Genomic DNA, 27,918 nt, shown 5'->3' with positions numbered 1-27,918 from the left:
AGACAATATAAGATTTAGGAGAACAAGAATTGAAAGTAGCTGTTAAACTTCTGCCTACACAGATGATCTGTAATGACAAAAAGTACCAGTATTTCTAACATTTTAAAATACTTTCTTTTCCATAAATTGTGAGAAATAAACTTGTAGTTTTTTCCCCTTGACAGTTCTATCTGTTGGGAAATCAGTAGTAAGTTAGATTTCTTAAAGCTGTTTGACAAGGTCATTGCATTACAAATAAATGAAAAAGAAAGTGAAAGTGAAGTCGCTCAGTTGTGTTTGACTCTTTTTGACGCCATGGACTGTAGCCCGTCAGGTTCCTCCATCATTTGGACTCTCCAGGCAAGAATACTCGAATGGGTTGCCACTTCCTTCTCCAGGGGATCTTCCCCACCCAGGGATTGAACCTGGGTCTACCGCATCGTAGGCAGACCCTTTACCATCTGAGCTACCAGGGAAGTCATTACAAATGAACATAAATCTTATAACATCTCCAGGTGAAGGAGATTGTTCTGTTAAGCAGCTAGTAAGTTTTCTGTGTCCTTTTGAATACCTGCTGCTAAGTCGCTTCAGTTGTGTCCAACTCTGTGCGACCCCATAGATGGCAGACCACTAGGCTCCTCTGTCCCTGGGATTCTCCAGGCAAGAATACTTAAGAATTATCTATTTCTTCTAATATGCAATTCAGCTTTCAGAATTCCAAAGAAGGTGTGAAGTCTGTCTTAATCTGAGCTAAATTCTTTCAAGCTCTGTCATAAGCTGCTCATTACTTCAACTGAAAAATTACTGAAACTAAATCTAAATCCTGTTAGTTTTCATGCCCCTGGAGCTAGACTATTTGTGTTTCAATTTTGGCTGTGACCTTGGGTATGATCCTCAACCTTTCTGAACCTGAGTTTCTTAATCTGTCAAAATGGGGATAATACGATTATTAGGAGGTTGTTGAGATTAAGTAAGTTAATACATGTAAAGCATGTAGCACATTGCTAACATTTATTGAATTCGTAGTATCTCAACTGTCCCTGGAAAAGCCTGTTAAGTTCCTTTCGGAGCAACAGGGTGCATGAGCTCTAAATCCTGGTACTGTCTCAGGCCAGCCCTCCCTTCCTCAGAATTAAAGATTCATCCTTGTCCTTTGCTAGTTTTCCAGACCTCAGCTGGGCTTCTCTACCCACCAGGTGTGTGTCTCTCAGTGTGCATGGTTCTTCCATGCCTGTACTGCCAGTGAGCAGACCTGGGGCCTTATCCTTTTAGTGGCTTTGACAGATCTTGCAGGTAACTTGGTCAGTGTTGATTCTTGCCTGCCTACCACACCTCTTGATTAAGGTCTCGCAGTAGTTACCCATACCTCAATTCCAGCTTACATGTCTCTGCATAGAATCTTCTCTAACCAGGCCTTGTTGCAGTTGGCTGTAATGAGTCCTGAGGAAAGAGGTAGAGATTTTATGACTTTTTTTTTTTTTTAAATCTGAGTGTTATCGTTAAACCCGTTGCCATTCATTGCTGGCAGTATATTTAATTCACACTTAATCCTCAATAAAAACTACCCTCTAGCATAACCTCTTATTTTTAGAGATGTGCATATGAGTGTGCATCTTATATGCCACACCATAGATTTAAATTCAGACCCAGTTTTAACCCATGGCTTCATTTACTGTGTGACCTGGTTCACAAAGTTTCTTAACCTCTGTGGCCCTCAGTGCCAAGGGGATCTTCCCTATGGAACTCCCCTGAGGGTTCCCACAGCCTATTGTGCATACTCATTAAAACAGTCACTGTTACTTTGTAAATTAGAAATTGACCTGTTTCATGCCTCTGCTTTTATGCTCTTATAATGTAAGAATAGTTACTTTATACTCCCTTGCCTGTCATAGTGCCCATACATAATAGGTGTTTAAGTAACCTTGGTTGGGTAGAACGCAAAGAGGGTCATGTGTATCTTGCCTGGCTGTGAGACTCAAATGTGATATTGTTAGTAAAGTGCCAGTCACAGGGCTTTGCCATTTCAGCCTTTAATGACAGTGTAATTTAAAAAATTTTTATTGAAGTGTAGTTGATTTATAATGTTCATTTCTGCCATACAGTTTTACATATATGTACTCTTTTTAATATTCTTTTCCAAATTATGGTTTATGACAATATTGAATATAGTTCCCTGTGCTATACAGTAGGAGCTTGTTGTTTATCCATCCTATATATAACAGTGTGCATCAGCTAACCCCAAACTCCCATTCCATCCCTCACACTCTCCCTACTCCCCTTTGACAACCACAAGTCAGTTCCTATGAATGATGGTGTAATTTAAGTCCATTATTACAGGCCATCATGAAGGGAACCACAGTGAGAAAAGATCCAAATGTGGGAAGCTTATTGTTTCTGGGTTCAGATTAAATGACTAGTCTCCCCACTTTTTGTTGGTATTTTAAACATACATTTTCAAATGGTAGCACCAGAAAGAAATAGAATTATTTCCATATACAACTAGGATTTTAATGACTTGAAATTAAATAATGTATTAAATATATTAGTTCTTAAAACTAATTAGTTCTTAAAACTCGGATGACATTTAGTCAGTGTACACTTGTGAGGGTGACAGAATCAGTTCCATCTGCATGGGCCCATGTCATACTGGTTGTTAATAGAATAAAATTCTTACTTACCCGTCTGCTTATAAAATAGCTTTGTTGTTGTTGTTCAGTCACTAAGTGATGTCTGTCTGTGACCCCATGAACTGCAGCACACCAGGCTTCCCTGTCCTTCACTGTCTCGCAAGTTTGCTCAACCTCTTACCCACTGAGTTGTTGATGCCATCCACATATCCCATCCTCTGTCACCGCCTTCTCCTCCTGCCCTCAGTCTTTCCCAGTATCAGGGTCTTTTCCAATGAGTCGGCTCTTCACATCAGGTGGCCAGAGTATTGGAGCTTTGGCTTCAGGATCAGCCCTTCCAATGAATATGAATATTCAGGGTTGACTTCCTTTAGAATTGACTGGTTTGATCTCCTTGCTGTCTGAGGGACTCTCAAGAGTCTTCTCCAACACCACAGTTCAAAAGCATTGCTTCTTTGGCATTCAGCCTTTTTTTATTGTCCACCTCTCACATCCATACATGACTATTGGAAAAACCATAGCTTTAACTATACAGACCTTTGTCAGCCAAGTGATTTCTCTTCTTTTTAATGTGCCATCTTGGTTGGTCATAGCTTTTCTTCCAAGAAGCAAGTGTCTTTTAATTTCATGGCTGCAGTCACCATCTGCAGTGATTTTAGAGCTCAAGAAAATAAGGTCTGTCACTGTCTCCATTGTTTCCCCATCTATTTGCCATGAAGTGAGGGGACCAGATGCCATGATCTTAGTTTTCTGAATGTTGAGTTTTAAGCCAACGTGTTCACTCTCCTCTTTCACTTTCATCAAGCGGCTCTTTGGTTCCTCTTTGCTTTCTGCCGTAAGGGTGGTGTTATCTACATATATGAGGTTATTGATATTTCTCCTGGCAGTCTTGATTCCAGCTTGTGCTTCATCCAGCCTGGCATTTAGCATGATGTACTCTGCATATAAGTTAAATAAGCAGGGTGACAATATGCAGCCTTGACATACTGCTTTCCCAATTTTGAACCAGTCTGTTGTTAATGTCCAGTTCTAACTGTTCCTTTTGCTTAGGAGGCAGGTGAGGTGGTCTGCTATTCTCATCTCTTTAAGAATTTTCCACAGTTTTTTGTGATCCACACAATTAAAGGCTTTAGCATAGTCGATGAAGTAGATGTTTTTCTGGAATTCTCTTGCTTTTTCTGTGATCTAATGAATGTTAGCAATTCATTCTGGTTCCTTGTATATTGCTGCTGCTGCTAAGTCACTTCAGTCATGTCCAACTCTGTGTGACCCCGTAGACAGAAGCCCACCAGGCTCCCCCGTCCCTGGGATTCTCCAGGCAAGAACACTGGAGTGGGTTGCCATTTCCTTCTCCAATGTGTGAAAGTGAAGTCGCTCAGTCGTGTCCGACCCATAGCAACCCCACGGACTGCAGCCTACCAGGCTCCTCCATCCGTGGGATTTCCTAGGCAAGAGTACTGGAGTGGCTTGCCATTGCCTATTGCTAAGATTATTTAAACAGAGGATAGTTTGAGTTCAGCATTCCACAACTCAGAATCTAAGATATTCACTCATTTAAATGGTCTGTTTCTAATTTCTGATGTCCCATCAATTTTCTTAAGTATAGGGCCTGTTTAAATGATAATTTAAATTACTGCCTTAACATCTACCTTATGTTAGCAAAAATGGAGTACATTATTTCCAAAGTTTATTTAAAAGATTAATAGAATTATTTATGCCTTTGCCTAAAAAAGGAAATTTTATTGAGGAAAATGTTGCCATTATTTTAAAAATTTGTATGAGACCCAGACTGTCCAAGTTCTTTTAAAAAAATAAAAGTCTTCAACATTCCAAGAACACAGAGTGTTTTTGAGTGTTCTTAGGTGTAATAGCACATTTTTGGTTAAATCTAGCTCTTGATTTTTTATAAGCTTTATGTGCACTTTGCAATACTTTGGGCACCTTGATTTATAGGGCTTGGAACTGAATTTTAAATTTTAAATAGTTAAGCTTTTATTTCAATAGTTATATGGTGTAGCTTTGTTTTTGTAGTGTTATCGGCCATCCTTGTGATGTATTTTCTGCTGAAGACTTGATCAAAACATAGCCCCAAATGTTCATTTTTGGGACGATTTTACATTTTTTACATCATAGTTTCTAAAATGTTGTGTTAAAGGAGGACTGTATGTCTTCCATAGACAAAATTTAATGTTATGATAATATATCATTACTAGCTTCCTGTTTTTTGCTAGCAGTCTACATTTCTGTTAGGTTACTTTGAAACTGGTACTTAATTGGTCTTAATGCTTTAAAAAAAATTGCCTTGGTGGGAGCAACACACAGTGATTTAAAGTGAAACTTTAAAAAACTGAAAGTATGAATATGTATAAATAAGTATGAAATAAATATTGATCTGATGTGACAAATGCCTGGATGGCCATACTAGTTAGTAATCCACTGATCCCTAATATTGGGTATACATTTTTATATTGAATGTACATAATTTTATAATAGAACTAGTCACTATAATTTTTCCATCTTTTTTTTTTTAAGTCTAGAATGTCTAAAATGGCTTAATTCTTCTAGTCAAGGCAACTACCAAGAAGACGACAATGCTTCAGACTAATGTGATCTCTTATATGCTATCATGAAAATACTTGAACAGAGGAAAAAATGAGTTACATGTTATATAGTAATCTAGTTTGGAATGTGTTTTTATTCTTATTTGGAAAATATTCACAATATTTAAGATGAAATAAAGTGCACCACAGATTGGCTATGTTGAAGACAGTGAGGAACGTCTCTTGCATAAATTAATATCCCAACATATATGTTTTTATCTTTAAAACTTGCCTAAAGTTGAATGTAAATTCTTTGACTTAAATGCTAAAAAAGAGCCTTGTTCTGTTATTCACAGATTAAGCAAATATAAGCCAGAAATAATGATTTTGTCAGCATAGGATATTTACCAACATTAACAAGACTTTGAACTCAAAATTAACTGCAAATGATCCATAGTGCAGCTAGTTGGCCTATGTGATTAAGAATTTGTGTTCTTAGTCACTTGCTTTTGTGTGTATTATCCCTACCATGAACTTAAAAAGATGATTTTGACTTAATGGCAAATATCAGTATTTTCTGTTATTAAGATACAACAGTGAAACTGATTGTGGAAGGTGAAAATTTCCATCTTCAATCACTAGTGATGTTCCTCAAGTATACCAGTAAGGTCCAAAATTTAATCAAGAGAATCTATTGTATACTTATTTCTTCTGATAAGGTGAGGAAAAAGGCATATGAAAAAAATAACTGTCATTATTAAAGGTTGTTTTAATGATTAAATATGTAATTTTGTGAAATACAGAGGCTTTAGTAATGTTTGTCCTAGGTAACATTGTGTTGACTTCTTTGTCAAACAATGGTTCCAACAAGCATTTCTTTGCTTTTTCAGTTTTTTTTTTTTCCTAACTGCCTTTTAACTATGGTAACTGAAGTGTCTCCGGTTGTCCAAGTGGTTGTGACCATTTTCTTAAGGAGCTACAGTTATCCCTCAGTATCCATGGAGGATTAGTTCCAGGACCCCCACAGATACCAAAATCTGTGGATACTGGAGTCTCGTATATAAAATGGTATATTTGCATATATTCTAGGCACATCCTTCCATATCCTTTAAATCATCTTTAGATTGCATATAATACTTAGCACAATGTAATGCTATTGTAAGGAGTTGTCAGTTGCCCATATGTGGCAAATTCAAGTTTTGCTTTTTGGAACTAACTGGAAATTATTTTTTTCCTTAATATTTTCCGTCCACAGTTGGTTGAACTAGTGGATATGGAACCCTGTGGATACTGAGGGTTGACTGCATGTAATCCTCAAACTGCATATCTGTAACCACTAATAAAGCCATCCACATCTGGCTTAGATTGCAACTACAAAGGGATAGTTTATGTAACAAAAATAGAGTTAGGAAACAAAAACAAACTCTGTGACTCTTCAGGCACTCATGCTTCCATTAGAAGTTTCCCTATGTGTTGCCGGTCTTCCTGGGTAGCTCAAATAGTAAAGAATCTGCCTGCAATGTGGGAGACCTGGGTTTGATCCCTGGGTCAGGAAGATCCCCTGGAGAAGGACATGGCAACCCACTCCAGTATTGTTGTCTGGAGAATTCCACAGAGGAACCTGGTGGACTACAGTCCATGGGGCTGCAAAGAGTTGAACACAACCGAGCGACTAACACACACACATGTGTTGCATATTACACTATGATCAGCTGTCTAAAGAAGGACAAAGATGTAGCAGTAGCAAATAAATATGAATCCTGGATTCATTACTATAGAAAGAGGAAGGGTATAAATGCTTGTTTAAGAAGAAAAAAGATTATTCATTCTATGTCTAGAGGTACTGATACCTATGTTTGTTTTATTAGCTTGCCCAACAACAAGTGGAAAACGTCTTGGGAAAAATTACTGACAGTAAAAATAAACTGGCCTATGAAAAAGGAAAACTTCAGGTATGAGATTTCATTTTCTGATTTTTTTTTTCCTAATTTTCTAATGCCAATTGTGAAGCTCAATATTGCTGGACTTTGAAGAGGACCTAGCTCGGTCATTTTCCAATTCTGTAACTTTGGACAAGTTTTTAAACCTCTGTAAGCTTGGTCCCTTATTCAAATCCAGCTGACCTCTATTTACACACTTATAATGCTGAAACCTAAAAGTGTGATCCCAAGGTTCATTCTGTGACAATATGAAACTTTATTATAATTATTTAATGCATAGTCATTTGCTGCCAATGTAGAAAGCCTATGTTCTGTCTCTTTTTATTGAAGTTTTGATTTCTAATATTATGTTAGCTTTGAGTATACAGCAGTGATTCAGTATTTTTATAGATCATACTCTAAAGTTATTATAAAATATTGACTATATCCTGTGCTTGAACAACAGATTCTTATAGCTTATTTTATCCATGAGAGTTTGTACCTCTTAATCTCTCACCCCTGTCTTGCCCTTCCTACTATCCCTCTCCCCACTGAAAACCACTCGTTTATTCTCTGTATTTATTGGTCTGTCTCTGTTTTGTTATTTTCATTCGTTTGATTTTTCAGATTCTTTAGGTTTAGATATAAGTGCTAACATACAGTTCTTTGTCTAACTTATTTCACTAAGTACAGTATCTTTCAGGTCATCCATATTATTACAATGGCAAGATCTCATTCTTTTTTATGACTGAGTAATATCCTGCTGTGTGTGTGTGTGTGTCTGTGTGTATGCCATATCTTGATGCAGTTGTCTGTTGATAGGCCTTTAGGTTGCTTCCATATCTTGGCTATTGTAAATAGTGCTGCTATGAACACTGCCCATGTCTTTTTGAATTAGTATTTTCATTTTCTTAACATACATACTCTGGTGGAATTTCTAGATCATATATTAGTTCTACTTTTAGTTTTTTGAGGCACCACTATACTGTTTTCCGTAGCAGCTACAACAATTTACATTCCCACCAACGTTGCACTTGGGTTATCTTTTCTCCATATCCTTGTCAACATTTGTTATTTGTGGTCTTTTGATGTCACATTCTGACAGGCGTGAGGTGATATCTCATTGTGGTTTCGATTTGCATTTCTCTGATGATAAGCAGTGTTGAGCACCTTTTCATGTGCCTGTTGGCCCTCAGTGTGTCTTCACTGGCAAAATGTCTGTTCAGGTTTTCTGATCATTTAAAAAATTTGGTTGTTTCGGATTTTTTATATTGAATTGTATGAACTGTTTATATAGTTTGGATATTAACCACATATCACTCATAACATTTGAAAACATTTTCTCCTATCTAGTAGGTTGTCTTTTCATTTTGTCAGTGGTTTTCTTTGCTGTGCTAAGGCTTTTAAGCTCAATTATGTGTCATTTGTTTATTTTTGTTTTTGTTTCCTTTTCCTTAAGAGACAGATCCCAAGAAAGATTGCTATAATATATGTCCAAGTGTGTTCTGTACTTTCTTCTAGGAGTTTTATGGTTTCAAGTGTTACATTCAAGTCTAATCCATATAAGTTAGTGGTCCAGTTTTCCAAGCACAGTTCAGTTCACTCAGTTGTGTCCAACTCTTTGCAACCCCATGGACTCTCCGGATAAATCTGTCCGTTGATGCAAGAGGGATGTTAAAAGTCCCATACTATGATTCTATTGTTGTCATTTTCTCCCTTTATGGCTGTTAATATTTGCTTTAAATATTTAGATGTACCTACTTAGGTATGTATATGTTGGTGAACATAAATCCAATTCTTCTATGGATCCCTTTGTCATTATATAGTGCTGTTTGTCTTTTGTTACAGACTTTGTTTTAAAGTCTACTTTATCTGATATGCATACTGCTACTTCACCTTTTTTTCCTCTTCCATTTACATGAACTGTCTTTTTCCATCCTCTCACTTTGTGTGTGTATGTGTCTCTGAGGTGAGTCTCTTGCAGACAGCATATAAATGGGTCTTGATTTTTATGCAGTCAACTACCCTATATCTTGCTGAAGCTGAAACTCCAATACTTTGGCCACCTCATGCGACGAGTTGACTCATTGGAAAAGACCCTGATGCTGGGAGGGACTGGGGGCAGGAGGAGAAGGGGACGACAGAGAATGAGATGGCTTGATGGCATCACTGACTCGATGGACATGAGTTTGGGTAAACTCTGGGAGTTGATGATGGACAGGGAGGCCTGGCGTGCTGTGATTCATGGGGTCGCAAAGAGTCGGACATGACTGAGCAATTGAACTGAACTAACCCTATATCTTTTGATTGGAGCATTTAATCCATTGAATTGTAAGGTGATTATTGATAAGTGTGTACTTATTGCGTTTTGTTACAATGCCTCTGATCAATAACGTTCAGGTAACAAAAGACGTATCAGTACATCTCTGGTCAATGATGCATTAAGTGTTACACTCCTCCCCACCCTCCACAACACCAGCCTTCACCCTAGTGTGGAGCTGCTTTGGGACAAGAGGGAAGAGCAGGAGCCTGTGGGCTGGGATGGTCCCCACATGTCAGTCAGAGTTGCAGTTTTAGCTCCTGCCCCACCACTTTTACACACACTGGCTATGGTTACCCTCACCCTGTTCAGGCACAAGGCTGGGTTTGATCCAGCTCCATCTCTGCCACTTGCTCACTCTCCTTGACAGTGCCAGCCTTTGCCATAGTGGGGAGCTGCTCCAGAGCAAGAGGATCTGGAGCTGATATTTGGTATGGGCTCAGTCACCTGTTGGGGCCCCAGGCTAATTTCCCTTGGTTTCCTCTGTCTTGTTCCTGGGAGTAAGCAAGCCTGTGTGTGCTCTTTAGGAGTGGGATCTGTTCCTTACAACTCTCTGGTATGTCCCACTGGTTTTCAGACAAGCTAATGGGACTCATCTTTCCAGTTCTGGTCCCCAGAACTGGGATTCCTAATATGTGGTGAAGTGAAGTCGCTGAGTCATGTCTGACTCTTTGCGACCCCGACCCCGTGGACTGTAGCCTACCAGGCTTCTCCGTCCATGGGATTGTCCAGGCAAGAATACTGGAGTGGGTTACCATTTCCTTCTCCAGAGGATCTTCCTGACCCAGGGATCGAATCCTGGTCTCCCACATTGGAGGCAGACACTTTAACCTCTGAGCCACCAGGGAATATGTGTTATGATCCCCAAAATCCCCAGGAAGGATCTCTGAACCTATGATATTGCTTTTTTTTCTGTGTCTTTACTAGGGTCACAAATCCTGACCTGATCACGTCTCCCTTCCTACCAAGCTGTGTTTGTCTTTCTTTACAGCCTTGGTTGTAGACATCTTTCTCCAGGTTCATTTGTTTTTAATGAGAGCTGCTCCACATATAGATGTATTTATGATTTATTTGTAAGGGTAGATAAGCTCAGTGCTGTGCTACTCCACCATCTTGGTTTTTATCACATATGTTTTCTTTTTTGCTGAATTTTTCTAACATTCCTAAAAAGAAATAATCCTGGAAATTAGGTCTCAAGGCAATGGAACTGACTTGCATGCATAAGATGATTCTTTAATTCCATGTTCTTTAATTCCACTGTTCTTTAATTTAATGTGGGTTTTGCCTCTGTAGTATCCACAGAGCAGGAAACTTGCCACTAATATGACTAAGTCTGCCTTAAACCAACTTTGGTAGAAACACTGAAGTCTGAATTAATGGTTCTTAGCTTCAGCTACACAGTAGATTCCTCTGGGGAATTTTAAAAACACCTCATGCTGGGGAGTGTATGATGTCTGCCATTTAGTTTCAAAGGAATCATTAAAAAAAATTAGTTTTTTACATACATAGAAGAAGTGATAGATGGATATATGATAAGCAAGTATAGGAATGTAAATGGTTAAATTTGGATGGCAGGTGTCTGTATGTTTAAACATTTTCAAAACAAAAGGGGAAAAATCCCCATGAAAAGGCTTGCACCCCAGAGTAATTAAATCAGAATCTCAAAGAGTATGTTATATAGGCTTCAATACTTTTTAAAACTCCCCAGTGATTCCAGTGTGCAGCCATAGTTGAGCACCACTGGACTGAATCCTATGAAGCAATGTCTGGTTAGGCTTGGCAGCTATAGAGCTGATAGAATAAGTAATCTCACTAGAGGCTTGTCATGTACCTCAGCATTAATCTTATCTATTCAAGGGACTTAGCCATTGGGTTAGCAGACATGATCCAGCGCAGAAACAGCAGGAGAGCTGTTTGACCACTATTTGCATACTTTTAATTAATATTTTCTGGAGGCGATGATACATTTAAGTATAATCTATACTTGTATAATCTTGCACAAGTCTTAATTTTCTTGAGTTTCATCTTACCTATGAAGTGAGCTGCGGAAGTACACCTCTCTTAATTACTTTCTCACTAGAAAAGACTGTGTAACAGGCTGGATATATAGATTATTACAGGCACAAAAGAACTTTCTCCTTTGTGAAACTAATGGTCTCATAGAAGCTATGGCCCATAATATTGACCTTCTTTTTAGCTTTCCCAGGAGAAATGAAGTATATTTTTATGTGTGTGACAAAAATCACAAACACTCATAGGCAAGTTGAAGCCAAATTTTTTCTGGGCATGGAATACATTTTAAGGTTTGTTAGTGTATCTGATGTTACTTATCTAACACTTTAAACCTCAGTTACAGATTTGAGATTATCCTTATAATCTTAAGGAAAATACGTGCCTTTTTTCTGCCTATATTCCTACAATAAGGGCCAAAGTGTTTTGATAGTCTTTGAAAGCTGAAACACTTTTGAAACTATTGATTCACTGGTGTTTTTATGTCAAGCTTTGTGTTGAAACACTGCAAAGATACTGATCTCATCAGCCCAAGGGAAAGTGTTCTTATATAGCATATTGGTGGTGGTGGTGGTGTTGCTAAGTCATTACCCCTGAGCCACCAGGGAAGCCCATATACCACATTACTCTTTTTAATTGAAATATAGTTAATTTACAATCTTGTGTTAGTTTCTGGTGTGCAGCAAAGTGATTCTTTTTCATATTATTTTCCATTATACTTAATTATAAGATACTGAATATAGTTCCCTTTTCTGTACAGTGGGACCTTGTCGTTTATCTATTTTATACACAATAGCTTGCATCCTCCAATCCCAAACTCCTAATTTAGTCCCATCTTTCACTTTCCCTTTTTGTAACCATAAGTTTGTTTTTTTTTATGTTTTTATGCCTGTGAGTCTGTTTCTGTTTTGTAAATAATGTCATTTATATCATATTTGGCTCATACGGTAGAGAATCTGCCTGCAGTGTGGGATACCTGGTTTCAGTCCCTGAGTTGGGAAGATCCCCTGGAGAAGGGGAAGGCTACCCACTCCAGTATTCTTGGCTGGAGAATCCGATGGACAGAGGAGCCTGGTGGGCTACAATCCATAGGGTCACAAAGAGCCTGACACAACTGAAGTGACTTACCATGCATTCAGGGTGTACACAAATTGAATTTTACTAGACTCTCAGATTTCTCCTGAAAGTTTAGAAAGCAGTCTGTATAAGAGAATGTAGAATGACAGTGTTATGAATCTTATAAAGTAGATGAATCTCATAAAATACTACTGCTGCTGCTGCTAAGTCACTTCAGTCGTGTCCGACTCTGTGTGACGCCATAGACGGATGCCCACCAGGCTCCCCCATCCCTGGGATCTCCAGGCAAGAACACTGGAGTGGGTTGCTATTTCCTTCTCCAATGTGTGGAAGTGAAAGTGAAGTCGCTCAGTCGTGTCCGACCCTTAGTGACCCCATGGATTGCAGCCTACCAGGCTCCTCCATCCATGGGATTTTCTAGGCAATAGTACTGGAGTGGCTTGCCATTGCCTTCTCCACATAAAATACTACTACGTGATGTTTTAAAAGTGAAAGTATTAGTCACTCAGTTGTATCTGACTCTTTGTGACCCCCTCTGTCCATGGATGTTTAGGGATACATTTGTAGTAAAATTATTTAAAAGGAATAGTAATGATAAACACCAAATTCAGGATAGTAGTAAACTCTAGGATGGCAGGAAGAGATTTGTTGAATTAGGCTACACAGAGGTATATTTGTATGTTTTATTCTTTTTAAGTTGAATGATGGATTGATGGGCTGTTACTATATAGGTCTGAAAGATTTCTCACTTTTTTCCATGTCTTTAAACGTATGTCAGTTAGTGCTTTATGCTTACTCTAATCTACCATCAGTCCCATCACTCTTATACCAGCTGGATTCAAATATTATATTAGCTACTTGGCCCCTTATTATAGGCAGCTGCTTTTATGATCTTAATTTAAAGATTATTTAAGAGTTTTTAGTAAATCTTACTAAGCTATAACATACAGAAACATACACAAGGTACAGCTAATGAATTTTCACAAAGTAAAAGTATCCGTGTGACCAGCACTCAGAAGCAACAGAATGCTCCCAGAACTCATTTCTTAACCTTTTTCAGTCACTGTCTCCCATGATGTTACTGTCCATTATCTTGGCTTCTATAGCCAGACTAGTTTTACCTGTTTTGAACTTTATGTAATTGTAACAGAATATACTTTTTGTGTCTTGTTGCTTTCACCCAGCATTATAATTGAGAGATTCATCCATGTTGTTTGTTATATTAATGCTTCTTTGGCTTGAATTGCTGCATGGAATTATATGAATATTATTAAGAGTGCTGTGCTGAAGTTATCACAGTTTTATGACTATATTATTGTATTTCAAGTCAAAATACACAACTTTGGCAGTTCAGGTTATTTCAGTTATGAAACTAAATCTAAACAATGAAGGAGCTAACAGTATAGGCTTGTCTTACTTAATTTCTGATTTGTCATGTGTACTGAAAACAAAACCCTAGGAAATTTCTCAATAGCGTTCATTTAGAATGCTTGCACTGTAAAACACATAAAAAAACGCTTTTCTTTTCATCAATACCTTAGGTGTCTCATAGGGTCTTTTTTATTTTGGTCTGTCCTGTGCGGCATGTAGGTATACTTCCCCAGCCAGGGATCAAACCTGCAGCCCGTGCACTGGAAGCATGGAGTCCTAACTGCTGTTATATTTTTATAGTTTCATATATTAAAAAATATATAACAGGCAATAGTGGGGTAAGGAATTAAGTGGTCAGTTCAGTTCAGTCGCTCAGTCGTGTCTGACTCTTTGCGACCCCATGAATCACAGCACGCCAGGCCTCCCTGTCCATTACCAACTCCCGGAGTTGACTCAAACCCACCTCCATCGAGTCGGTGATGCCATCCAGCCATCTCATTCTCTGTCGTCCCCTTCTCCTCCTGCCCCCAATCCCTCCCAGCATCAGAGTCTTTTCCAGTGAGTCAGCTCTTCGCATGAGGTGGCCAAAGTATTGGAGTTTCAGCTCTAGCATCAGTCCTTCCAATGAACACCCAGGATTGATCTTTAGAATGGACTGGTTGGATCTCCTTGCAGTCCAAGGGACTCTCAAGAGTCTTCTCCAACACCACAGTTCAAAAGCATCAATTCTCCGGCGATCAGCTTTCTTCACAGTCCAACTCTCACATCCATACATGACCACGGGAAAAACCATAGCCTTGACTAGATGGACCTTTGTTGGCAAAGTAATGTCTCTGCTTTTTAATATGCTATCTAGGTTGGTCATAACTTTCCTTCCAAGGAGTAAGCGTCTTTTAATTTCATGGCTGCAATCAGCATCTGCAGTGATTTTGGAGCCCCCAAAAATAAAGCCTGACACTGTTTCCACTGTTTCCCCATCTATTTCCCATGAAGTGATGGGACCAGATGCCATGATCTTTGTTTTCTGAATGTTGAGCTTCAAGCCAGCTTTTTCACTCTCCTCTTTCACTTTCATCAAGAGGCCTTTGAGTTCCTCTTCACTTTCTGCCATAAGGGTGGTGTCATCTGCATATCTGAGGTTATTGATATTTCTCCCAGCAATCTTGATTCCAGCTTGTGCTTCTTCCAGCCCAGCATTCCTCATGATGTACTCTGCATAGAAGTTAAATAAGCAGGGTGACAATATACAGCCTTGATGTACTCCATTTCTTACTTGGAACCAGTCTGTTGCTCCATGTCCAGTTCTAACTGTTGCTTCCTGACCTGCATATAGGTTTCTCTAGAGGCAGGTCAGGTGATCTGGTATTCCCATCTCTTTAAGAATTTTCCAGAGTTTGTTGTGATCCACACAGTCAAAGGTTTTGGCATAGTCAATAAAACAGAAGTAGATGTTTTTCTGGAACTCTCTTGCTTTTTCAATGATCCAACAGATTTTGGCAATTTGATCTCTGGTTCCTCTGCCTTTTCTGTATCCAGCTTGTATATCTGGTAGTTCTCAGTTCATTCAGTGCTGAATCCTAGCATGTAGGATTTTGAGCCATAACCTTACTAGCATGAGAGATGAGTGCAGTTGTCTGGTGTTTTGAACATTCTTCAGTACTGCCTTTCTTGGGAATCGGGATGAGGATTGACCTTTTCCAGTCCTGTGGCCTCTGATGGGTTTTCCAAACTTGCTAACATGTTGAGTGCAGCACTTTGATAGCATCATCTTAAAAGCTCTGCTGGAATTTGATCACCTCCACTAGGTTTATAGGTTTTTTCCTGGCTTTGGGTGACTGACCACACCATTGTGGTTGTCTGGGTCATTAAGATCTTTTTTGTACAGTTCTCTGTATTCTTTCCATCTCTTCTTGATCTCTTCTGCTTTTATTAGGTCTTCACCATTTCTTTCCTTTATTGTGCCCATTTTTGGATGAAATATTTGATATATCCAATTTTCTTGAAGAAATCTCTAGTCTTTCCCCTTCTGTTGTTTTCCTCTTTTTCTTTGCATTGTTCATTGAAGAAGGCCTTCTGTCTCTCCTTGCTATTCTGTGGAACTCTGCGTTCAGTTGGGTATAGCTTTCTGTTTCCCCCTTGCTTTTCACTTCTCTTCTTTCTTCAACTATTTGTAAATCCTTCTCAGACAACCACTTTGCTTCTTGCTTTTCTTTTTCTTTAGGACGGTTTTGTTTGATGCCTCTGTACAATATATGGACCTCTGTCCATAGTTCTTCGGGCACTCTCTTTACTAGATCTAGCCCCTTGAATCTATTCGTCACCACCGCTGTGTATTCATAGGGGATTTGACATAAGTCATACCTGGGCTGGCCTAGTGTTTTTTCCCACACTTAGTTTAGACCTGAATTTTGCTATGAGACGCTAATGATCTGAGCCACAGTCAGCTCCAGGCCTTGTTTATGGTGACTGTCTACAGCTTCTCCATCTTTGGCTATGAAGAATGTAATCACTCTGATTTCGGTATTGACCATTTGGTGATGTCCATATGTAAGGTTGTTTTATACTGTACACTGTGGAAAAGAGAAACAAACAGGAAAAGATGAGAGAAAGGAGGATTCTACTGATGGAACAAGAGAGATTTCCTGAGACAAAATGTGTTTTCCTGTAGCCTTTCCAAAAAAGTTAGTATTAACACTCAAATTTTAACAGTTCCTAAAAATGATCAGTAGCTACAACCAAGAGGAGTATGCCCTTCACAGGTGGGAAATAAAAGATTCCAAGAGAGGAAGAAGTTTACTTCAAAATTTTGGATGAAACTTTTTCTGATTCAGAGATAGGCTCAGTAATGTTGATTTATATGAGAGGATTGGAAATAAGAGGAAGAAAACATAGAGAAATACACAGTTTGGAGATTTGTATGTAAATATTAATGATTCACTTCCCCAAATGGGGCTTCCCAGGTGGCACTAGTGGTAAAGAACCTGCCTGCCAGTACAGGAGAAGTAAGAGGCTAGGATTCAATCTTTGGGTTGGAAAGATCCCCTTGGAAGAGAAAATGGCAACCCACTCCAGTATTCTTGGTTGTGGAGAATCCCATGGACAGAGGAGGCTGGTGGAGGTCCTTAGGATCCCAAAGAGTTGGACAATACTGGAACAACTTAGCATGCACATTCCCCCAAATAATCATCATTCTTAAAGATATGAATAGTCAGTTTTATGCGTCCGTTTTCAAATATAATTCAGCCTATAAGAATTCTGTTAATTCAGCTTTTGTAATTCTCTGTTGGTAAAACACAAGACTCTGTCTCCCCCTTACATACTGACAATTCTAATTATTTGTACTTGGAAAGGTTTCAGAGTGCTAGATACCACAGTTCCTTTAAAATAGAAATGGAAATACATTGCCCACAAAGCCTCACTGTTATGTTCATGAACCGTGTTAATTTGGAGTTTCCATAAGTGCCATAAACTAAATGAGTTATCTCAGTACTTGTATATGGCTACAGCCTACTTTTATTTGTTGAAGTAACTATTTTAGTTGACATAGAATCATTGAAAAATGTAGGATTGCTTTCTTAAGAATTTGCTGTGATTTTTTTTCCCAAAAAATTCTTGGCTTTTTTTAAAAAAAAAAAAAAATTTTTTTTTGAGTGTATATATCTATCTGTTTCATCAGCAAGGCTTATTTTATTGCTCTTCTATTTTTTTCCTCTAGACAAAAGTTAAGCAGCTAGAAGAACAACTGCATTCTCTTACTGAAACCAGTTCACAGAATGACCATCTACGCAAGTTGAATAAGGCGCTAGAAGGCAAATATGCTCAGGTGTGATTAATAGCTGCAAAACAGATTGCTTTTATGTTTTCATTAGCTTTTAAGAAACAGGCCTTTCTCCCCACATCACCATACAGTCCCAGGAAGATGAATATTCTCTCACTGTACTCCATTTAACAAACATTTTTTAAAACACTGTGTACAGAGTTCTGCTTAATCCTGGAGGATTTCAGAAAGATGCCAGAATCAGGATTGGGACATTCAGCTTGCTTATGCTCTAACTGGAGGATTAGGAATGTACTCAGTAGATTTTATTATAGAAGATTACAGCTTTCAGAAACAAAATAAGATTGTATTGGGAGCATCCTTAGGGAGCATCATTATGATGAAAGCATCGAGAATCACGTTGCTCATACAGGAAGTGGGTTTTTTTGATGTGAGCCTTGAAACTTTTGACAGATGCGAGGAACCAAGTATCTTTGATTTTTTAGTAATAGGCAAAGACAGAACTTGGTGCCAGCAAGACCCACAACAGCTCACTTGAAAGAGGTGTTAGTAGTGAAGGTGCTTACTTGTCAATACGGTGGCTATTGAGACTGAAAATCTGTCATAAGTCACATAATACTTTAACAGATGAAGAGAAAATTAGACAAATAAGGTATATAAAACATTTAGTGAAGAAAACAATCCAGGAATATGTGTTAGTAATAAAAAGTGATTCATTTCAGTGATTTACAATTTACCACATTATCTGTTTATTTTTAATTCATAACACTGTTAGCATGTGTAATGTCTGTGTCTATAACGTTTGTTTATGTTATACCTCTTGTAACCAAGGAACTAGAATGTGTCTTCAGATGGAATGCTGCTAGCGTTCTAACCATCTGACTACACTGGTAAAGAGGGCTTCATTAGATACGCTTTCTTTCTTCACTAGGACATACTTCATTTTGGTTATTTTTTTTCATTCTGAAAGCAAAGGAACACACTTTTAAGTATATTTTCCATCACAGCTTTGTTTAGAACATTGTGTTGTTTCTCACCGTAAACGGGGCACTCATTGAAAAATAATCCTAGGTTTAGTTGATTTGTTTTTCTGAATTGGTGATGCCTCCAAGAAGAAGGAAATCTCCAGAGAGGCCTGCTTCTTCGAAATTCCTTGAAAGCTATAGGCCTCCTGTCAACAGTGTAAAGGAACGAAATTCCTTGGTTGGTTTGCCCAGTGTTGTGCCAAACCCCACACGCCGTGTGACCTTTGCACCTACCCTGACTTCTGTGAGGTCTTCTCAGGAGATTGGAGACTCTAGGATCTCTCTAAAGACTCTTTTGAATGCCATTAAAACCATGGAGGGAAGACTAGAAGGTAAAATAGACATTCTTGCCTCAAGACCATTAATAGATGATGAGTCACCAAATTTTCTTAATCGAGCTTCGGTAAGTGAAGACCAGAAATCATAATGAAATTTCAGATTTATACAACAATGAAGGAAAGTAGTAACATCTAGAGAGATAAAGTTTAGAGATGTGCGTAGTAACAAGGAAACTAGCTTCTTCACAAACAGGATAGACTAATGTAGATTGAAACCATCATTCTGGCTATTATAATTTTCTTTTGGACACAGAAATGTCCAATTTGGCTTAACACTAACCATTGAGATTTTTTAAATCTAATTTTCTATTTTTTAAAAATTATTATGTTAATAATCTTAACATTTACAATAAGATGTTTGGATAAAGGCTGATTTTAAAGTAGAAGTACATAAATAGGAGCCCTAATATCTTGGATGCTGGCATATATTTCCCCCAAAAAACTTACTAGAGCATCTGTCTTTGTTTCCTGTTTAAAAATAGAAAGTACTATAACTTGTCTTAGAGTTGACTACTGTTTAGATATTTTTGTTAAGTACTTTAGCTCGTGGCCTTTTCATATTTATATAAACACTGGTAAAACTGTAAAAACTATGTTCTTCCTAATGTATTTTTCCCATTCAATAGGTTTTCAAAACGTCTAAGTTAGCATCTTTTGTACTATGCTTGGAAAAAGTATTTTAAATATTACACGTTAAAAGTAATAGGGAAGTATAATGTTGAGGGAGATGTGAGGAAAAGGCATTCTCTGTTGATGTTTGGAGTGCCCTCTTCCCACAAAGGACAATTTGGCTTTATTTACCTTTATTCCTTGGGCTTGCCTGGTGACTCAGATGGTAAAGAATCTGCCTGCAATGCAGGAGACCCAGATTCAATCCCTGGGTTTGATCCCTGGGTTGGGAAGTTCTGCTCGAGAAGGGAATGGCTATACCCAGTCCAGTATTCTTGCCTGGAGAATTCCATGGACAGAGGAGCCCGGCAGACACAATCCGTGGGGTCACAACACAAAAATCAAACACAATTTAGTGAGTAACACTTTCACTTTTTCACAGAGGAGCCTGGTGGCCTAGTCAATGGGGTCGCAAAGAGTTGGACATGACTGAAGGGACTTAGCACACACACACAATATATATAAGATGTATTAACATATATAAATATATTAATCATAGCATATGTTAGGTTAAAACAAGGTTCAGAAGTGTGTACAAAATATTTCACTATTTGTGTGCAAAAAGGTTGGGAGGATGAAGAATATATACATATCTGTTCACCTTTGCAAAGAGTATCTCCAAAATGAATTGTAATAAATTGGCAATATTATTTTCAAGAAAGGAAACTGGGTGAAAAATCTCCCAGCCAAAGCAAAAGTGAACAAAGGATGGTCTTTTCAGCAAGCAGTGCTGAAGCAATTATATATCACATGCAAAAACAAAAAACAAAATACAAAATACCTTTGATCTGTACCTCTTACCATATATAAAAATTATCTCAAAATGGATGAGAGCCCTAAAGGTAAAACCTAAAACTATAAAACTTCCAGAAGAAAACATTGGAAGAAAGCTTTGTAATCTTGAATTACACAAAGATTTCTTAGATTTGACATCAAAAGCATGATCCATAAAGGAAAAAAAAGAGAAACGACAGCTTATGCTCTTCAAAGACATTGTTAAGAAAATGAGATAAACTACAGGCTGGGAGAAGAAACAATTGCAAATCACATATGTGATGAAAGTGTTGTCTCCAGAATTTATTAAAATCACAAAACTCAGTAAGAAGGAAGCAGTTTGGAAAAAGAAGAGGCAAAGTATTTGACCATATATTTCACTAAAAAGACACATGGATATAAATAATAACTTGAAAACATCAGGCAGTCAGTTCAGTTCAGTTCAGTCGCTCAGTCGTGTCCGACTCTTTGCGACCCCATGAATCACAGCACGCCAGGCCTCCCTGTCCATCACCAACTTCCGGAGTTCACTCAAACTCATGTCCACAGAGTCGGTGATGCCACCCAGCCATCTCATTCTCTGTCGTCCCCATCTCCTCCTCTCCTCCCACCCCCAATCCCTCCCAGCATCAGACTCTTCCAGTGAGTCAACTCGTCGCATGAGGTGGCCAAAGTATTGCAGTTTCAGCTTTAGCATCAGTCCCTCCAATGAACACCCAGGATTGATCTCCTTTAGAATGGACTGGTGGGATCTCCTTGAAGTCCAAGGGACTCTCAAGAGTCTTCTCCAGCACCACAGTTCAAAATTAGGGAAATGCAAATTACACCACAGTGAGATACTGCCTCACACTATTGTGTATGTGTGTTCAGTCATGTCCGACTCTATGACCCCATGAACTATAGCCGTCCAGGCTTCTCTGCCCATGGAATTTTCCAGGCAAGAATACTGGAGTGAGTTACAAGACAGTAAAGAATCTGCCTATAATGTGAGAGACCCAGGTTTGATCCCTGGGTTGAGAAGATCCCCTGAAGAAGGAAATGGCGGTCCACTCCAGTATTCTTGCCTGGAGAATTCTATGGACAGAAGAGCCTGGTGAGGGCTACAGTCTGTGGAGTCACAAAGAGTCAGACATGACTGAGTGACTAACACTTTCACTTTCACCTCCAGGGGATCTTTTGGACCCAGGGATCAATTCGCATCTCTTGCAACTCCTGCCTTAGCAGGCGGATTCTTTACCACTAGTGCCACCTGGGAAGACCACCACATACTATTAGAATGTTTAAAATTGAAACACTGTACCGAGTGTTAGTGAAGATATGGAGGAGCTCTCATAAACTGTTGAAGGGAGTGTAAAATCAACCATTTTGGAAAATAGTTTGGTAGTTTCTTTAAAAGTGAAACGGGACTTCCCTGGTGGTCCAGTGGCTAAGATTCTGCAGTCCCAGTGCAGAGGGGCTGGATTCCATCCCTGGTCAGGGAACTAGATCCCACATGCCACAACTAAGACCTGGTGCAGCCAGTTTTTTCCCAAATGAAACATATTACCACCATATGACCTATCTCTTCCACCCCTATGTATTTACCAAAGATAAATGAAAGTTTATCTACGCAAAGATTTGTATACAGCTGCTCAAAGCAGTTCTATTTGTAATAGCTTAAAACTATCATTTCATGGCAAATAGATGGGGAAACAGTGACAGACTTTATTTTCTTGGGCTCCAGAATCACTGCAGATGGTGACTGCAGCCATGAAATTAAAAGACGCTTTCTCCTTGGAAGAAAAGCTATGACAAACCTAGACAGCATATTAAAAAACAGAGACATTACTTTGCTGACAAAGGTCCATATAGTCAAAGCTATGTTTTTTCCAGTGGTCATGTACAGATGTGAGAGCTGGACAATAAAAAAGGCTGAATGCCAAAGAATTGATGCCTTCAAACTGTGGTATTGGAGAAGACTCTTGAGAGTCCCTTGGACAGCAAGGAGATCAAACCAGTCAATCCTAAAGGTAATCAACCCTGAATATTCATTAGAAGGACTGATGTTGAAGCTTCAATACTTTGGCCACCTAATGCAAAGAGCTGACTCATTGGAAAATACCTTGATGTTGGGAAAGATTGAAGGCAGGAGACGGGAATGACAGAGGATGAGATGGTTGGATGGCATCACTGACTCAATGGACATGAGTTTGAGCAAGCTCCAAGAGATGGTGAAGGACAGGGAAGCCTTGCATACTGCAGTCCATATGGTTGCAAAGAGTCGGACACAAGTGAGCAACTGAACAGAACAGAAAACTGGATTAACTCAAGTGTCTAGTAGAATATTCTTCAGCAACAGGAAGGAATAACTATTGATACATGCAGAAGATTGAGTGAATCTTAACCGTGCTGAGTAAAACACACCATTCAAAAATGAGTACAGTACATCCTCTACATATGAACCTTCAAGTTATGAACTTTCAAACTTGCATTCACGGGTCCAATCATGAAGGTTAGTTCTATTTGAGGCGGCACAAGATTCAAATGTAGATTGGTACTTGAAGTCTGCAGCAGCTGTTCAGAACACAGTTCAGTTCAGTTGCTCTGTCATGTCCGACTCTTTGTGACCCCATGGACTGCAGCACGCCAGGCCTCCCGTCTGTCACCAGCTCCCGGCGTTTACTCAAACTCATGTCAGTTGAGTCGGTGATGCCATCCAACCCTCTCATCCTCTGTCATCACCTTCTCCTCCCGTCTTCAGTCTTTCCCAGCATCAGGGTCTTTTCCAGTGAGTCAATTCTTCGTGTCAGGTGGCCAAAGTATTGGAGTAGCAGCTTCAGCATCAGTCCTTCCAATGAATATTCAGGACTGATTTTCTTTGGAATGGACTGGTTGGATCTCCTTGCAGTCCAAGGGACTCTCAAGAGTCTTCTCCAGCACCACAGTTCAAAAAGCATCAATTCTTCAGCGCTCAGCTTTCTTTATAGTCCAACTCTCACATCCATACATGACCATTGGGAAAACCGTAACTTTGACTAGAAGGACCTTTGTTGGCAAAGTAATGTCCCTGCTTTTTAATATGCTGTCTAAGTTGTTCATAACTTTCCTTCCAAGGAGCAAGCATCTTTTAATTTCATGGCTGTGCTACCAAAGAGCTACGACCCTGTAGCTCAGACGGTAAAGAATCTGCCTACAATGCATGAGACCTTGGTTTGAACCCTGGGTTGGTAAGATCCTCTGGAGAAGGGAATGGCAACCCACTCCAGTATTCTTGCCTGGGGAATCCCATAAAAAGAGGAGCCTGCTGGGCTACAGTCCATGGGGTCACAAAAGGTCAGATACGACTGAGTGACTGACACTACCCAGATGTCACTGGGTCATTTTTCAAGAGGGTAGCTGGAAATGAATCTAGTAAGTAACAAGAACCTGTGCCATCAGTGTCAGGCATGAGTGAAATTGCAGTTTGCCCTCTGTCTCCTCTTGCTGATGATCCTTCAACTCTTAACTATCTCCCACCTCCACTCCCTCTTCTAGTGAGTTCTCACCTGTTCACTTGATGCCAGTCAGCCTTCTGTATGCCAGCTGTTGGCCCACTGTACTTTTCAAGGTACTATACTGTAAGGTTAAAAGTATTTTTTGTTTGCTTGTTTTTTATGTATTGTCTGAAAAGCATTATAAACAGTACACATAGCTGGTTGTGTTACTTGGGTACCTAGACAAACAGTTGGACTTAAGAGCAAATTGAACTTATGAATACATTCTTAGAACAGAACTCATGTGTATGTAGGGGACTTACTGTACACAAAATACCTCATTTATATAAAATTCCAGGAAATCAAAATGAATTTATTGTGACAGAAAATAGATCAGTGGAGGCCTTGGGTGGATGTTTAGGAACAGGGAGAGAGAGAACGGGTTGATTACTAAAAGGCATAGGGGAAGTTTTGGGATAACGGAAATTGTTCATTATTGTGATGATGATTTTAAGAGTTTATACATATTTCAGAATTGTACATGTTAAATGTACACATCTTACTGTATGTCAGCTATATCCCAGTATGGCTGTTTTAAAAAATTTTAATTTTTGTATAAGTAATTATTTTAAAGTATTTAAAATGACATTCTTGAAATGACAAAAACAATAAAGATAGATAACAAGTTAGTGGTTGCCAAGGAACATGGAATGGATTTGGGGAGGACATGAACACAAAGAAATAGCACAAGTGAGTTCTTTGTGGCAGTGGAGCAGTTCTGTATCTTGACTGTGCTGGTGGTCAGTGGAATATGTGCGTGGGATCAGAGTACATAGAGTTATATGTATGTGTGCATACACAGATGAATGCAGGTTAAAAAAACGGTGAAAACTGTAACTTTTGTCCAGTTAATCTGATTAACAATCATGTAAGATTGTGAAGATGTCAAGATGTTATTATTAGAAGCAGGGTGAAGAGTGCTTGGAGACTGTCGCTAGTTTTGTAACATCCTGTGAGTTTATAATTATTTCAAGATAAATCTTTTTTTTTTTTTTTAAAGAGTAGTATTTAAGATAGTTTTATGATCTGAAATGGTTGTGTAGATATACTGAAAGTGTTTCAGGGATGTAAAATTGTAATACTTTTAATTAGGATTAGAACACTATTTTGAACAATTTTATAACTATTTTCTTGACACTATTTGATACTTATCTGCTTTTATTATGTATTATGTTAATTTACATCATAGTTTCAAATTCTGTAATAATCAATTTCTCCCCATTTTCATCTTACCATGAGAGGTTTTTGTTTTTCTTTTAGTATTTTAAAGTTTTTATTGGTATATAGTTGATTTACAGTGTTATGTTAGTTCCTGGAGTACAGCAAAGTGAATCAGTTATACATATATCCACTCTTTTCCCATATAGGTCATTACAGAGTATTGAGACGAATTCCTTGTGCCATACAATAGCCATCATAATCATAGTCTTATCTCCCTTATCACTCATTCCAGGCTTTTCATATTGACATATATATTAGAGATTTGCCCATGTTTATTAACAGATTTCTTTTTCCTTTGTAGTTTTAAGGGGTAAACAGCTACTAGAGCTAGTTTTTATTTGCAGTTATAGATAAGCATATTTAATTAAACATTTTAAGTTTGGCTTCTAAATTGCTCTGTCTTATTCTAACCAGAGCTTCCCTGATGGCTCAGATGGTAAAGAATCCACCTGCAATGAGGGAGACCTGGGCCTGGGTTTGATCCCTGGGTTGGGAAGATCCCCTGGAGGAGGACATGGCAACCCACTCCAGTATTCTAGCCTGGAGAATACCATGGACAGAGAAGCCTGGCAGGCTAACAGTCGATGGGGTCATAAAGAGTCAAAAAGACTGAGCGACTAAGCACAGACATTCTAACTGCTGATTGATTGTGCTTTGGGAAAATCATTTATTATCGTTTCTTTCTTTTCTACTAAGGTGAAATCCCTTCTTGAAAAGAATGAAGAGGAGCTTTCACAAGCAGTGAAGGGTCGTGATGCAGCCCTGAAAGAGAGTCAGAAGTTGAAAGGGGACCTTGAAACTCTGGAGGACAGAGAGAACAAGAAGGCAAGACATCACCCCTTTGTGAAGTCTATAACTGACATGAAGCGCTTCTGAAATTTTTATGAGCCACATTCTTTCATTTCTTGTTACCTTTAGTTTAAAAAAAAAAAGGATTGATCAGAGGAGAATTTTCTAAAAGAAAGATAACTTCAGAAAACTTTAAAATACTTCCCTTAAAAATAGATGATTTAACTCACAATGTTTTTTTTTTTTCTTTCTTAATCAAAAGTCTGTTTTTTCTGTTGAAACACATTTGACCTTGGTTATAATAACCACCTACGTATGTCTTATTAATGTGATAAAACATTGTTATGGTTCTGTGTTAGGTTGCTTAACGGTGTGTGTGCTCGGTATGGGGAGAGGTTGCATCCCAGACTCCTTCCCCTCTAAAGAGGGTTGTGACTTGCACCATTCTTCAGCGGTTCCCACTCTCCCTCGTGTTCTTTTTTCCCTCAGATAATTCTGACGGGCTTCAGAGGTTTTATCTTCTTCTGAGCCCATGGTAAGATCAGCTGAGCAGGGCCTGTATGGGCCATTCTGGGACCACCTCGAGACCCAAGAAGTTGTCAGTCCTTATCTCTCTAGTGAATACTGATGTGTGTGCTGGGATGTGACAGTAGTCAGGAAGCACTGCAGAGTTTTTCATTGGAGCCATAGGATCTGGGGTCTAGCTTTCTTTTTCTCAAAGTCAGAATAACTTAATAAACAAAAATAAAATATACTTTAAGCAATTATCCTCCAATTAAAAATAAAACATAGTAGAAGCATACCTCACACCTATCTGTGGAAAATTTCTGTGGAATTGTAAATGAATTTAAGAAGAATTTTATATTCTTTTGTTTATTTAAATAAAACTGCTTTGATTAAAAAAGAAATATATATATATTTGTATATACAGACACACTTATTCCTCTTAGCATTGTACCAGACCTGGTTTCGATACCCTTCTAGCAGTCACAGGACTCAGCAGCAGAAGAATAACTAGACCAGATCAAAACATTGTCTTATTTCGTCTTCTGTTAGGTGGGAAACTTTCAGAGACAACTGGCAGAAGCCAAAGAAGACAACTGCAAAGTGACAATCATGTTGGAGAATGTGTTGGCTTCTCACAGCAAGATGCAAGGTGCTCTGGAAAAAGTGCAAATAGAGCTTGGCCGGAGGGATTCAGAGATTGCAGGCCTCAAGAAAGAAAGGTCCAGAGATTATTTTTGTCTTTGTACTTGTATTTTTCTGCTGTGTTGTAGTAAGGAACAGTGTGCGATCAAGAAACAGTCACTTTATATTACTTCCTTTGTGAAAAAAATAGTAAAATGCTATTTAAAGAATTAGCAAATTTTGGAGAATCTGGAATTATAAAAATGATATCCAAAAATTCACATATTTTGTAGTGGTGAGACATTACTTTGCCAACCAAGGTCCGTCTAGTCAAGGCTATGGTTTTTCCCGTGGTCATGTATGGATGTGAGAGTTGGACTGTAAAGAAAGCTGATCGCCGAAGAATCGATGCTTTTGAACTGTGGTGTTGGAGAAGACTCTTGAGAGTCCCTTATACTGCAAGGAGATCCAACCAGTCCATTCTAAGGGAGATCAATCCTGGGTGTTCATTGGAAGGACTGATGCTAAAGCTGAAACTGCAATACTTTGGCCACCTCATGCGACGAGTTGACTCACTGGAAAAGACTGATGCTGGGAAAGGTTGGGGGCGGGAGGAGAAGGGGACGACGGAGAATGAGATGGCTGGATGGCATCACCGACTCTGTGGACATGAGTTTGAGTGAACTCCGGGAGTTGGTGATGGACAGGGAGGCCTGGCGCGCTGTGATTCATGGAGTCGCGGAGAGTCGGACACGACTGAGCGACTGAACTGAACTGAAATGAATATGTATTCCAGCAATTCATATGATAAATGCTGTCTTATCCTTGCTGTTTTCTACAC

General features: G+C 38.8%; 1 protein-coding gene across 6 annotated transcripts in view; it reads left to right on the top strand.

Moving 5' to 3' along the window:
- Positions 1–27,918, top strand: part of CCDC150 (coiled-coil domain containing 150) — a 97,634-nt gene that overhangs the window by 55,132 nt on the left and 14,584 nt on the right. For 4 of the 6 annotated variants that reach the window (XM_088828669.1, XM_055398210.2, XM_088828663.1 and 1 more), the window contains 4 exons: positions 7,015–7,098; positions 17,559–17,666; positions 25,857–25,985; positions 27,006–27,175. In XM_088828669.1, the coding sequence (XP_088684795.1) occupies positions 7,015–7,098; positions 17,559–17,666; positions 25,857–25,985; positions 27,006–27,175 (491 nt within the window). Of the gene's footprint in view, positions 1–7,014; positions 7,099–17,558; positions 17,667–18,657; positions 19,050–25,856; positions 25,986–27,005; positions 27,176–27,918 lie in introns of those variants that run through there. The other 2 variants (XM_055398211.2, XM_088828673.1) reach the window with 2 other exon arrangements.

This window comes from Moschus berezovskii, chromosome 2, assembly GCF_049115385.1.
Source record: "Moschus berezovskii isolate FMDL1 chromosome 2, NW_MosBer_1.0, whole genome shotgun sequence".
NCBI lineage: Eukaryota > Metazoa > Chordata > Mammalia > Artiodactyla > Moschidae > Moschus > Moschus berezovskii.
The sequence above is the reverse complement of the archived record's forward strand: the minus strand, read 5'-3'. Positions and strand labels throughout refer to the sequence as shown.